The sequence below is a fragment of the Tachysurus vachellii genome, chromosome 4 (assembly GCF_030014155.1).
Source record: "Tachysurus vachellii isolate PV-2020 chromosome 4, HZAU_Pvac_v1, whole genome shotgun sequence".
In the NCBI taxonomy this organism is placed as follows: Eukaryota; Metazoa; Chordata; class Actinopteri; order Siluriformes; family Bagridae; genus Tachysurus; species Tachysurus vachellii.
In genome coordinates, this window is record NC_083463.1 from 23,422,487 (window position 1) to 23,436,486 (window position 14,000).

Genomic DNA, 14,000 nt, shown 5'->3' on the forward strand with positions numbered 1-14,000 from the left:
ATCTGGTATTGATATATTTCTGTAAAGCTACTTTGTGATAATGTCCATTGGCAAGAACTCTATACAAAATAAAATTAAACTCAAATGAATATACATACAAAAACAAATTTACATAAGGGGAATTATATGTTCAAGTATAATTAAGGGTATGAACCCAGGGTTATATATCTACATATATTTTGTACAATTGTAGATAATGGATAAATAATTCTCAGAGATGATAAAGTTCTTTACCCCTTGAAAATGTATCATTCATCACACATTGTGTAGAAGATGCTGAAAGTAGATTATGTACAAAACTGTAATTTACTACCCCTCCTTCATTTTCCCCATCTTGTTCTGCTTCCTTTTCCTCATCCTCCAAACACTGGCTATCATCTTCAGATCCTTCTTCCTTCTCTTGTGTATGTCCCTTCTTATTGTTGTTTCTCACAGAAGCCTCCAGAGCCTTCTGTTTGCGGTAGAAATGCGAGAACTTGTTGAAGATGATGGTAATGGGTAAGGCCACTACTAAAGTGCCACCCAGGATACACCCAGAAGCTGCTAACTTTCCTGCCACAGTGACAGGAACAACATCCCCATAGCCAACAGTGGTCATGCTTACTGTACCCCACCACCAGCAAGCAGGAATGGTGTCCAAACCGACATCCTCTTCATACTCTGCAGTGTAAGCCACGCCAGAGAAGACAGATACACCTACAGCCAGGTACAGTAGAAGGATGCCCACCTCCCTGTAACTGTGCTAAAAGGATAACCATGAAGCAGGGAGGAAGGTGAACTGTATGACATTGTGAAATGTTTTATTAAATAATTAACATCACATTAAATATAACTTTTGCATGATATTACTGTTACTGAATACCTACAACAACAACAAAATCAAAATGGTAGGTTTTTCTGGAAAAAACAAACAAAAAAAACAACAACTCATGAGCAAGAATACAGTATACAAGTCTATTCAGTTAGATTTACCTTATAAAATGGCCTGTCACCAGATACAAAATAGGTGTACCTAATAAACTGGGTGTATATACTGACATACTAAATATAAAATAATAGTTAGGTATTGATGTCAAAACCTTTCCAGCTGATTATCATTTTATTCTGCATTTAGAAAGCTGACTGTAATTTACTACCAGTGTTATCTTACCCGTAATGTAGCACCTAATGACCTCAGGCCTGTTGAGTGTCTGGCCAATTTCAGAACCCTGAAGATCCTCATGAGCCTAAAAACCTGAACTATTTTTCCAATGTTTTCCAGCTCTGATTCACTACCAGCAAGCAGGTCAAAAAAGAGGGTGATATAGATAGGTACCACAGAAACAATATCAATCATGTTTAAAGGATGAATGAAAAACTTCCGACGGTTTGGTGCAAGGATCATGCGTGTTACTACTTCAAAAGTGAACCAGCAGATGCAAAAAATCTCCAAAGCTTGCATGGTTGGATCCTCAATTAGCTGACCACTATCGTCAAAAATCTGGTACTCTGGGATACTGTTGATACACATGGTGGCAATTGACGTTAGCACAACAATGATGGAAACCAAGCTGAAGAGCTTGCTTGGAATGGAATATCCTGGGTTTTCCAAGGTTAACCACAGGCACTTGCGTATATTACCAAAACGCATGTCCTGGAAATGTTGAATATCCTTGTTAAGGTCTGATATCTCATCCACAGTAGTGTCTATACTGCTTACATCACTTTCCTCATCCCAGGACTTGTGACGGTTCTCTAACCTGCGATCATGATAAAGATAATTGCAGCAACTATCCAAAAAAAACTCATTTATGCCCCAGTACTCAATCTCCTGGCAGAAAGAAAATATGCATAGTTCCTCCATTATGTGCAATTTTCCAGTGTGATAGAAATGGAAGACATAAGGAAAGAGATTAGGGTTTCTGTCAAAGTAAAATTCCTTCTCCTGAATGTCATAGTCATCGCAAACTTGCAAAATGGCTTCCACAGAGTCACAGGACAGAAGACGACATAGCCGTGTGTCTGGAAACCTCAGTAGAGTGCTAGAAGAGAAACTGTGCTTTAGACCACCCACGTTGACGTTAACCAGGTGGTCATCTGGATTCTGATCACAACCAGGAAGGTTCTTGTTCTCCATATTGTGTTTGTCTGTGAATACATAAACAACAACTTGTTATTAGTACAGACAAAGTAAAACATTTAGTAAAAGGACCATTTAAAATTATGGTTTCTTGTCTTACTCTGTGTAAGTCATGTAAGTTTGTTAATGTCCACTGGTCACTGATACTGTAGACTACACAAAAACTAAAACTTAACTAAAAATTAATATAACAATCTCTAACATCCCTAACAAGTAAAAGAGATAGAAATGAAGCTTTCTAGGACTCTGGAACAGTAGGAAAGCTTTGTCTTTAGAGATTAATTATGACAAATTGTTTGGCAGTCTCCTTTTGACTTATGCCTAAAAAAGACTATATAACCCAAGAATAATGACAAGGAATTATGGTGCATTAAGCTATATAGATCTATAAAGTAAAGTAAAATTATATATGATGCAATTATCCAATCAGTCTGAAAAGAAAGTGTCAGTTCACAAATATTTTAATAAGTGACACAGGAATGCACTTTACAAATAATATTGCTGCTTTTGTGTGATTGTGTGTGTGTGAGTGCCCAGTGGTCTGGCTCCAGATCCTGACCTTGAGCAAGATAAGTGCTTACTGAATATGAATGAAAGGATGAAAAATGTTGGTTAGATGAAGGAATGATATTGCTCACTTGAGTGAAAGGTATTCATTCATACTGTCTATTCAAATGATGGTGAATTTTCACTAATGATCAATTAAAATCAATTAAGAACATCTGCCTGCCATTGCCAAAAAACTGAGTGCTGATTTATTGGTGAGCAGGAACATGTAAAGGTAGCACTAATAGTAGCACAGTGAGTTTTTCTTTTTTAAAGTGATTATAAATGACTGAATCCTTGTTTACCGTTATATTTTCAACATGCATTTTGCTGCCTATTTTACTACATACAGTACCCTCAGAAAGTATTGGAACAGCAAGGACAATTCTTTCGTTTTTGCTATACAACAACGACTTGGCTCGGGGATCAAAAGATTAAAGATGCACTTCCACACGTATTTCATTACTTTTGTGGTAATGTCTGAAGTTTACCATGGACTCTGTAACATTTTTTGTGGAAAAAAATGCCTTGGTTAAGCCTGCAGGAAGACTCAGCGCCAGTTCTCATTAATATTCAATGAGTTATGCTGCTTGGCTCCGATTGGCTAACCGCTAGGATATGAGAGCATGACTATTCATTCACCCAGCGCAATAAGTAGCCTAGCACTGAGCTGCACGAATAATGGGGGCGTGGTCTCAAGTGGGAGAGCTCATGAATAGTAATGAGCTCGATCAATTCCACGACACACTGAGCAGCTTTTCTAATTGACCTGATTTCTCCGCTTATTTCTTTTCAGTGGCTAGAGCTGACAGGGGAGGTAGCAGTTCATTTTCACATTCCAGACACAACACAAACACATATGGACCTAACACATATCAAAAAATACAAGTAAAAATGGTTTTGTGTGGAAGGGCACCTTTAATAAAAGATAAACAATGACTGAATGACATCATCAGTTACATTTTTGTTCCATAATGCAGTGCCAACACAACAATGCTGTGTCTGAAAAAGCATCATAAATGCATAATAAAGTTTCTCCAAAATTGATTGGCTGCCTTTCTCTGTATACTGTTTCTGTTGACTTTTGAATTTATTCTCTTGCTAACATCATTAGTTAAATAACAAATAAGGATTTGTGAGCCAGCTCCAGATACAGTCATGGATCATGAGCATATTCTTTCTTTGTCCACGCTTTGGCTTTGCATCATTTTGTTGGACGTTCTTGCTTCCTCACCTCTGAACAAAATTAGTTTTCCGTTATCCTTCATTTAATCAATGCTAATCAAAAGAAACCCAAGATGTAAGAACTTGAAATTCAAAAATGTTACTCTAAACAATTTTAATGTTGGTGCCATTGGATTAATACATTAACTAAATACTGGCTACAGTTAAACAGTTATAAGGGTCCCTGCCTAATTGGTACACTTCTGTAATAGGATAGATAGATAGATAGATAGATAGATAGATAGATAGATAGATAGATAGATAGATACTGTAGATAGATAGATAGATAGATAGAGAGAGAGAGAGAGAGAGAGAGAGAGAGAGAGAGAGAGAGAGAGAGAGAGAGAGAAAGTTTGATTAAAATCTGGCATTGACATTTTTGTATGAGAGAGAGAAAGTTTGATTAAAATCTGGCATTGACATTTTTGTATCTGATCTCAGTTTTGCTCAAGTATGCCTTCTAACTATATTACAGCTGATTTGAAGTCTACTGCATGAATGGCTAATACACTAATTGCTAGACTATTTGATTTGATAGCACTAGACTACAGACTGCTGTTATGTATAATATACCTGTACACTCCAAAACTACATAATCGGTGCATTATCCTCTTAAATGTTAGCAGACAGCTGCAGAATTTTAGACTAATTTACAGAGCTTAAATATTACAGTGCACTCTTCTCTGGAGAACTGCTCCTAGGCACTTTAGGCACTTAAGGATGAACTTAATCTATATTTAAAGAGAGTAGCTTCTGGCTGCCATTTTCACAGATAAAACATTATATACCAGTTGTATATAAAATAGTGTTTTGTTTTTTGTTTGTTTGTTTTTTGTACCACATCCTAATAAAACAACAACGGTTTTACAAATCACTTACACACACACACACACACACACACACACACACACACACACAAATATATATATAAATATATATATCTAAATATTTGTATTTTTTATCGAAAAGTGCAATAACTCACCTGAAAACAAGACGAAACACGTGCACGTTCTGCTTGTATGTTTATTTTCTTTTTCTCACGACATGTTCCGTATTCGATGAACAAGTTTCTCAATATAGGTTTTTTATGTGCTCCGCTTTAAAGCGTGTATTCCACCTCTGACGGAAAAAGAGACGAGGATTTTCGCCGCAAACGACGCCCTCTTGAAAACTGAGTGTCTCGCATAAAGCACGTGTCTCAGAGCAGCAGACCGGCACGTTTTTTTTCCCTCTTTTTTCTTTTTTCCTCTTTCTATTTGCTGTGGTAAGTCATTGTCAGGTCACTGCATATAACTGTATAATTCTATGTAGAGAAGTATAAAAATCTATAGTTATTGCAAACAGAGGATAATACAATCACTCATGAAACAGCCATAAACATTGTTAGAAGTCATTTTATTTAACTGTTTTTGAGACTAGATAGCACTAGTAATGTGAAATATAAACTGAAATATTTTCAATCAATAAATAGAAAATAAGTGTCATTCAATAACCCATCAATATCGATTAAATACAGGTATTGTATAATGGGATGCCCTTTGTTTTTCATATTCATTTCCATTTTAAATAGGTGTGTAAAAGATGAATGAAATCTGGCTTTACTATGAATAGATATCGTATAACTGCGGTGATTTTGTTACCTTACTCTTTGTGCATCAGGAAAACTGATCCAACAATATTTATGGATGTTTGTGTCAATGTAGTTTACAGTAAGCATTATGCCTAGTCTCAGTAGTCACACAATATTCACATAACCAGTGAACCACAGAGTGTAAATGTGGAAAGATAAAACATTATCTTACATACTTACAGCACCCTTTTCACTTAATAAAAGATATGTTTCACATATTTGCTAGAAACTGATCTTAACGTTCACACCTAAATTTTGTAATAAATCTGTACATTTGAAACAGGTTACAATTTTTCAGTTTCTCACTTCTGTGACTAAAGTTCCTATATAAGAGGTGTAAACAGTTCCATAAAGGTTGTTCAAGGTTGTTCTAAAGTTGTAATGCACACCTTCATTAGCATATAGTGCCCTAGGAAATAAGAAAAGAAAAATAGTTTCCCTGAAAAATGTAACAGTAATAGTTACATATATACACAGTTTTTTTTGTTCCCTGTTACAACAAGGTCAAAGGTAGAAATCGTATTTGGATAAAATTTCTCATAATTAATTTAATTATAAAAAATAAAACTACCCTATGAGTACCTCTGGGGTTTTTCCATAAGCACTTCTTGGCCCAGTATGTTTCCACATATACTGCTCTTTTCAATACTATCCCTACATGACACAACAAAAACATAACCTCACATTCAAAAAGCATATTTAATAGGAAGAATAAATAATAAAAGTTACATAATAAATGATGTTGCATAATATGAATATATGTGCAAGTAATGCATTTATATACATATACATACTTAGATCTTTTAGATTGCCTGTATTGCTTACAATTAAACTGGCTGTTCAGAAACAAACCGTCATATTCTGAAGTTATTCCTCTGTAAATATGTTTGTTTTTTTCTCACAAATAAGTCATTGTTCTAGTGCCATATATGAAATAGAATATATGAAATGGATATGTTACTACTGTAGTTAGACTTTTAAGGTGCTATCATTTATGCCAACAGCAAACATTAACAGGTCAAACTGTATTTCTTACATCAGCAGTAAGATAAATCATAGAAAAGTATCTTTTTTGGTTGCTTTAAACATGTGCTAAGAGTTTGGTTTCTTGCCCACTGATCCAACCTGTGTGCTAAACCTACCAAATGTTAAATATGTCTTAATACATTTAAACATTTTTTGATCTCGGACTCCGTAAATAAGAGGACTTAGTAGTCTTGGAAATACATTAGCCAATAGATAGGTGATAAACATAAATGTACTTTTATAATTAGGGAACAATGCAAAAAATATATAGTTTATAAATGGTGTGACATAAGCAAGCATGCAGAGAAGGAGTTGAATGCCATGGAGCAGAATAGTGTTCCGGGCTTTTCTGGCCATAACCTGATCAACAGTTGCAGCATTAGCTGCCTGAAAAACCTTGATGTATGTAAAAACCAATGTCATCCACACACTTAACAAATACAATGTTTGCGTAAAGATTGTTTTGATAAGGTGCTCATTCGAGTTAAAAATGCTCTTGTCATAGCACATGGTTGATTTCCAGAAATAACTAATGGGTTGATTTAGTAAAGTAATGACGATATCTGTTAGTGCAGGCACAAGGGCAAAAAGCCATATCAGACCAAAGCAGATGTAGGTCCTTTTCACTGTACAGATTTGAGGATGATGCAGTGGTTTGCAGATAGCAACATATCGTTCCAAAGCCATTCCAGCCAGATTCAGTGCAGTGTTGTCTGAAGTTGTCGAGACCAACAGAAGCAGAAAACAGCAGACTGTGACATTGACAAGTGGTACGGTGTAAGTCATAACATGCAGAGTAACTGATAGGAAAAGCATTATTACATCATTGATGACAAGGTGAATATATAAAATATATCTTGGGTCATTGTAGAACGTTGGATTTCTAAAAAAAGCATACATGAACATGCCATTGATATAGGTTATAATGACACCTAATCCAACTGATATAAAATTCTTTATAAAAACACCTTCAAAAGTATCTCGGCTAATGTTCATTCTCACTGTAATTTGTATAAAACTGTAAGCAAATGAAATGAAAAATGTTGAGTGAGCTATATTGATGGTACAAGCAAGCTATTTATATAGTTCAATTTAACAAAAATCTGAGAAGTGCTAAGAATGAGTTCAAACTTTTATAAACATTATACTTTTACTGTAATACTTGTTGTATAGTAAGAGATAAAGCCTATATATATTTTTTCAAATGTAGTCTGATGTAAAGATAATCAGATGCAGAACTGACACACTTATGCTTTTGTGGGTTTTATACTCTTGTGTCCTTTAGCATTGTGGTATAAGCACTGATGCATGCAGTGACGTATAGCATTGATACATGCATAGTCAACTTGTTACAGCTGGAATTATTTTGACCTCTAGTGGTTTAAGTCTGCAAATACACAATGATATGGAGGAAAAACCTTTGTTTTATTTTATATACCTTTTGGCAATAAAAATAAAACAATTCCTACTTTTTTTACTTGATCTTCATAAAAATATGAATAACCTGAAGCAATATGAAACTGAAATGTACCTGATTGAAAGTAAAATTGTTTGCCTTAAAACATGGTTGTCTAGATATATTTGACCAGTGTGGCTGCAAAGTTTCATTCTTGCCAAACAGGAACCACACAATTTTATCTGTTTTTATTGGCTGTCCAGTGACTAGGGTTAGGTTCCTGACTGGCTGGAATGAAAAACCTGTAGCCTCACTGACTGGATAAGATTGGGCACTCTTGACCTATCATGTATTTAAAGTTTAAAAGAATGCTTTAAACAAAATGGTAATAAATTTCCTTGTTTTGTTGACAAGTAGATATAACAAACACAAAATCAATCACCAAAACATGTTTGCACTCACATTAAACACAACTGAGGACTGCGAATGTTACTATTAAAGAATAATCATTTGCCAAGCTGACCTGATTTATGAGGTCATTTGGATGAGAATTTACTCAGTTTGGTATTTCTGAAAACCCTGTAATTCTGCGGAATGTTTGAGTGTTTGCAGATTTATGCAAAAGAATACCGTGTCCCCAATCTTTCCACTCATTTTATATTAATGGCATATATATATATATATATATATATATATATATATATATATATATATATATATATATATATATATATATATATATATAAACATACTGTACATTCAGAAATGAAGTAAAAATAAGGCCAGAAATTTAATTAAGAATTCTGCTGCATAAAAGGATCACGCCGTATCTGTTTATTGTCTTTTGTGTGATGTCTTTTATTTTTTGTTTGCAGTCTTTTGTCCTGTACTGTCTGTTTGTCTTGTCCTGCACTGTTTACACCAGGTCACACAGATGCACTTTATGTATCTAGGATTAACTTACTAAGTCCTTATAGCTCTGTCTTTGTTTTATGTAACAACATGATCCTGGAGAAACGTTGTCTCATTTCACTGCATACTGTAACAGCTATATATGGTTGAAATGACAATAAAAAGCTTCTTGGCTCTTGACTTTACTATACACTGAAACATCAGCTTCAAAATTAGTGGTTTCTATCTTCTTTTAATGTGGTGCAACACTTTATTAGAGCCACCAATATGTCAATTTACTGAACTTTTATACAGGGTTTGTACGTCATGAAAAACCTGGAAAAGTGATGGACATTTAAAACGGTCATTTTCAGGCCTGTAAAATAAATAAACCCACAATTTTTTTTAGAAGTCATGGAAATATTTTGCACAAAAACGAAATATTTGGTTAAATTACAATAGATAACGGTCGCGCGATCCCTCACGTGACGTTCTCTGCATGTAGGAACAGGTGTTCCGGAGAATTCAGTTCCCATTCTCCTACCAGTATACTCACTCTCCCTCCTCTGAACATGTCCAAACCATCTTAATCTGGCTTAATCCCTAACTTTGTCCCCCAAACGTCCAACATGAGCTGTCCCTCTGATGTACTCGTTCCTAATCCTGTCCAATCTTGTCACTCCCAAAGAGAACTTCAACATCTTCAGCTTGGCTACCTCTAGCTCTGTCTCCTGTGTCTTCTTCAGTGACACTGTCTCTAAACACTACAGCATGGCTGGGCTCATCACTGTCCTGTACACCTTCCCCTTGACTCTCGCTGATATTTTCCTATCACGCAGAAGTCCTGACACCTTCCTCCACCCATTCCAACCTGCCTGCACTCACTTCTTTACCTCTTTCCCACTCTCTCCATTACTCTGGACTGTTGACCCCGAGTATTTAAACTCCTGTACCTTCTTCACCTCTTCACCCTCTAACCTTACTGTTCCACTTTTGCCTCCCTTTCATTGACACACATGTACTCAGTCTTACTACGACTGACTTTCATTCCTCTTCTCTCCAGTGCAAATCTCCACCTCTCCAGGTTTTCCTCCACCTGCTCCCTGCACTCACTACAGATCACAATGTCATCTGCAAACATCATCGTCCAAGGAGACTCCTGTCTGACCTCCTCTGACAACTGATCCATCACTATAGCAAACAGGAAGGGGCTCAGAGCCGATCCCTGATGCAGTCCGAACTCCTCTGTCTGACCTACAGCACACCTCACCACTGTCCTGCTCCTCTCATACATGTCCTGCACCACTCTGACATACTTCTCTGCTACTCCTGACTTCCTCATACACCTCTTCCACAGCTCTTCTCTTGGCACCCTGTCATACGCTTTCTCCAAGTCTCCAACACACAGTGCAACTCCCTCTGACCATCCCTATACTTATCCATCAAAATTCTCGGAGCAAAAATTGCATCTGTTGTACTCTGTCTGGGCATGAAGCCATACTGCTGCTCACAAATTTCCACTACCTTGCTTAACCTAGCTTCCACCACTCTTTCCCACAGCTTCATTGTATGGCTCATCAACTTTACATTTACATTTACAGCATTTGGCAGACGCCCTTATCCAGAGCGACGTACATAAGTGCTTAAATCTCTAACATTGGATACATTAATGCTGGCTCACTAGGTTACATACTTAAGATACCATGAGTTTAAAACATTTGTTCAAAGTTACTATGAAAAAAAGTGTCAAAGGGTTTTTTTTTTTTTTTTAACACAAAAGATAAGGAAAGAAGTGCTAGTTGAAGTGTTTCCTGAATAAGTAGGTCTTCAACCGCCGCTTGAAAATAGCCTGTGACTCAGCTGTCCGGACCTCTAGGGGAAGTTCATGCCACCACCTAGTGCCAAGATCGGCACTAACACACCTCTTCTCCATTCCTCAGGCGTCCTCTCACTCTCTTGACCCTGTTGAACAAACTACTTAAAAATTCCACTGCTGCCTCTCCTAGACACTTCCACACATCTACTGGGATGTCTTCAGGACCAACTGCCTTTCCACTTTTCATCCTCTTCAAAGCCTTCCTGACTTCATCCTTTCTAATCTTATCTACTTTCTGTTCAACAGAGTTCACCCCTTGTTACGCCCCGTCTAGGGGTGAAGGCGAATCATGAAAGGGAATGAGAAACCAGGGGTAACTGAAAGAACAATAGTTTAATGAGAACCCAGTGTACAGGCGGGGGTGTGTCTTCAGGAGCCGACAAGGCCAAAATAACAAACAAAACAGCTAATTATTTCACCCTTTAACTTCCCTAATAAACAAAAAGAAAAAGAAAATACAAATCACTTCCCTAACTCCCTGAACAAAAACACAGTCAGAAAAAGGTACAAACAAAATGGCATCGGTCTCCCTACCTCCCCAAGAATACTATGTACAACTATATACAGTTACGCAGACAAGTCCAAACAAGGGCAATCCAGAATCAAAGTCATAAGAACAGGCAGGAGTCAGTAATAACAGGAAAGGCTAAGCATACAAATATAACGACCAATTCACAAAACCAGTTAACAGCAAACAAATAACCACAGCAAATGAGCCAAAAAGCTAAACAGGAAGTGGTGGTGGAGGCTTTTATAGGCCACAGGGAGTCAGCTGACCAGCAGGGCGTGGCACCAGGTGAACCTCATGAACCAATCAGGGTTTATCCTGCACAGAAACAAACACCTCCCCAAAACAGAAAACAAATAGAAAAGGACATAACACCCCCATACACAAGAATAAACATCTTACTATGGTTATTAATACATTCTTGACAGAGAATCAGCAATAACATTATCTTTAACGTTTTTATACTTGATGTCCAGATTAAAGTCTTGACAGATTACAGCCCAACACATTAGTCTTTGATTTTTGTTACAGAATTTCTGCAGAAATACTAGAGGGTTGTGATCAGTAAAAACTTCAACAGGTTGGGAACTTGAACCAACATAAACTTCAAAGTGCTGCAAAGCTAAGAAGAGGGCAAGGGCTTCTTTTTCAATGGTACTATAGTTACATTGATGACGATTGAATTTTTTTGAAAAGAAACACAAGGGGTGGTCAATTCCATTTTCATCCTCCTGCAGAAGTACAGCACCTGCACCAGTACCACTAGCGTCAACTTCGAGTTTAAACGCTTTCGAAAAGTCAGGAGTAGCTAAAATTGGGGCACTGCATAACAAATACTTTAAAGAATCAAAAGCAACCTGACATGGAGGAGACCAAACAAAAGGAACAGCTTTTCGGAGGTTGTCAGTAAGGGGTTTCAGTACATCAGAAAAATTTCTACAGAAACTTCTGTAGTATCCAGCCATACCCAGAAAGCGCCGGAGTACTCTCTTTGTCTGAGGTGTAGGAAAGTTTTACAAGAGCCTGCACAATGTTGGGGGACTTCAGAGAATGTAATGGGATGGCTTCAGGAAATCTGGTGGCAGAGCACATCATAGTTAACAAATACATATGTCCCGACTTGGTCTTGGGCAAAGGTCCTACGCAGTCTATCACAATCTTTTCAAACGGTTCGTTTAGAACCGGAACTGACTTCAAAGGTGCTGGAGGCACAATCTGATTAGGCTTTCCTGCAATTTGACATGAATGGCACGAACGGCAATATTGTGACACAGAAGACTTCATTCCTGGCCAGAAGAAATGTTTCAAAAGGTTATGGTATGTTTTCCGAACACCTAGGTGTCCTGAAAGTTGGTGGTCATGGGCTAGATTTAATACATACCCACGGTAAGTCTTTGGAACGACAATTTGAAATACAGAACTCCGATCCTTCTTTATTCTCTCTGGACTCCATTTCCGCATGAGTACACCATCCTCCAGGAAATATGCAATTGCATATCGAGGCAAATCAGATTTATCTACCACAGAGGACTGACATGTCAACAGTGTTTTGTCAGCTTTTTGGGCACTAACTAATTGTTGCTTGCTGAAAGGAAAATCAAAGCTAGGCTGAACAATCACACCTGAAGAACATTCATTTCCTACTTCAGCCTTTGTATGAGACATTTCTGATCCCATAAATGAATTAGAAAGATCAATCTCATCCTCAAACTTACGGGCTTGTGCACGGGTGACAACACAAGACTGGAAAACATTTGGAAACTCCTGCACCAACACATCATCTTCCCTAGATGCACACGGTACATCAGTAACCTCGGGTAAAACAGTAACTTTACTTCCAGCTAGGTCATTTCCAAGAATAAGGGAAATTCCTTTTACCGGCAATTTGGAACGTACAGCGACTTTGACAAGGCCAGTCACAATGTCAGAACGCAAATAAATGCTGTGTAAAGGAACTCGCACTATCCCCAACTCAATACCCTAGCCAACACATTAGACCCACAACTGGACTGAGAAGAAAATGGTAACGCACTTTCTAAAATGAAAGTCTGTGCGGCACCCGTATCTCGCAAGATACGTACAGGCAACAGCACCATCACAAACAAATGGTTCAAATGTCGGGTCAACAGAGTTTAGTGTCTCAGAAGAAGGAACACGAACAAAAGCTACACTCTTAGATGCGTTCTGAGACTTTCGCTGGTTATTACGCTGCAATGATGGACAAACAGCAATTACATGTCCCTTTTCATGACAACAAAAACATTCGCGAGCTGCCAAAGTGGTGTCAAGTGATTGTACATCCTTTTGTGTTGCCTAAAATTATGAGTATGATCTAGTGAATTGCATGACAAGGAACGGGGTGATGGAAAAGCTACTTTGTGGGTGAGCACAAACTCGTCTGCAAAGACAGCAGCATCAGCAAGAGATGAAACTTTCTGTTCATTTAAATAGACAACAATTTTTTCAGAAATACAATTCTTAAACTCCTCAACCAAGATCAACTCCTTTAACTGCTCAAAAGTTTTGACTTTACTAGCATTACACCATTTCTCAAACAAGGTAGTCTTCTCACGAGCAAACTCAACAAACGTTCTACTGGGGATTTTTACATGTTTTCTGAATTTCTGACGATAAGCCTCTGGAACTAACTCATATGCACGTAACACTGCCGCTTTAATCGCGTCATAATCCAAACTTTGTTCTAATGTTAGAGCAGAGCACACCTCCTGGGCTTTTCCCACCAGTTTGCACTGCAGAAGCAAAGGCCAAATATGTCTAGGCCAA

At 37.4% G+C, this 14,000-nt stretch overlaps 2 protein-coding genes across 2 annotated transcripts; both read right to left on the reverse strand.

The window, feature by feature from the left end:
- Positions 1 to 211: 211 nt before the first annotated feature.
- si:dkey-43k4.5 (potassium voltage-gated channel subfamily S member 2) lies at positions 212 to 4,924 on the reverse strand. Its single transcript, XM_060868586.1, has 3 exons — positions 4,872 to 4,924; positions 1,151 to 2,127; positions 212 to 742 (listed from the first exon to the last, which is right to left on the reverse strand). Exons 2-3 carry the CDS (start codon positions 2,114 to 2,116, stop codon positions 212 to 214), a joined length of 1,497 nt encoding a protein of 498 aa, XP_060724569.1. The 5' UTR covers positions 2,117 to 2,127; positions 4,872 to 4,924.
- A 1,167-nt stretch (positions 4,925 to 6,091) lies between these two features.
- On the reverse strand, positions 6,092 to 7,541 carry LOC132844778 (odorant receptor 131-2-like). The gene is made up of 2 exons (XM_060868587.1): positions 6,694 to 7,541; positions 6,092 to 6,173 (listed from the first exon to the last, which is right to left on the reverse strand). The coding sequence occupies exons 1-2, from the start codon at positions 7,539 to 7,541 to the stop codon at positions 6,092 to 6,094; spliced, it is 930 nt and encodes a 309-aa protein (XP_060724570.1).
- Between the last annotated feature and the right edge of the window lie 6,459 nt (positions 7,542 to 14,000).

Bases quoted from the DNA above. Each gene is read 5' to 3' on its own strand.
- LOC132844778 (XM_060868587.1), bottom strand. From the start codon at position 7,541: ATGAACATTAGCCGAGATACTTTTGAAGGTGTTTTTATAAAGAATTTT. The intron at 6,174-6,693 runs GTTTAAATGTAT...TGTGTCATGTAG, and splicing joins GGAGTCCGAGATCAAAAAAT to GGATAGTATTGAAAAGAGCA.
- si:dkey-43k4.5 (XM_060868586.1), bottom strand. From the start codon at position 2,116: ATGGAGAACAAGAACCTTCCTGGTTGTGATCAGAATCCAGATGACCAC. The intron at 743-1,150 runs GTAAGATAACAC...TTATCCTTTTAG, and splicing joins CATTAGGTGCTACATTACGG to CACAGTTACAGGGAGGTGGG.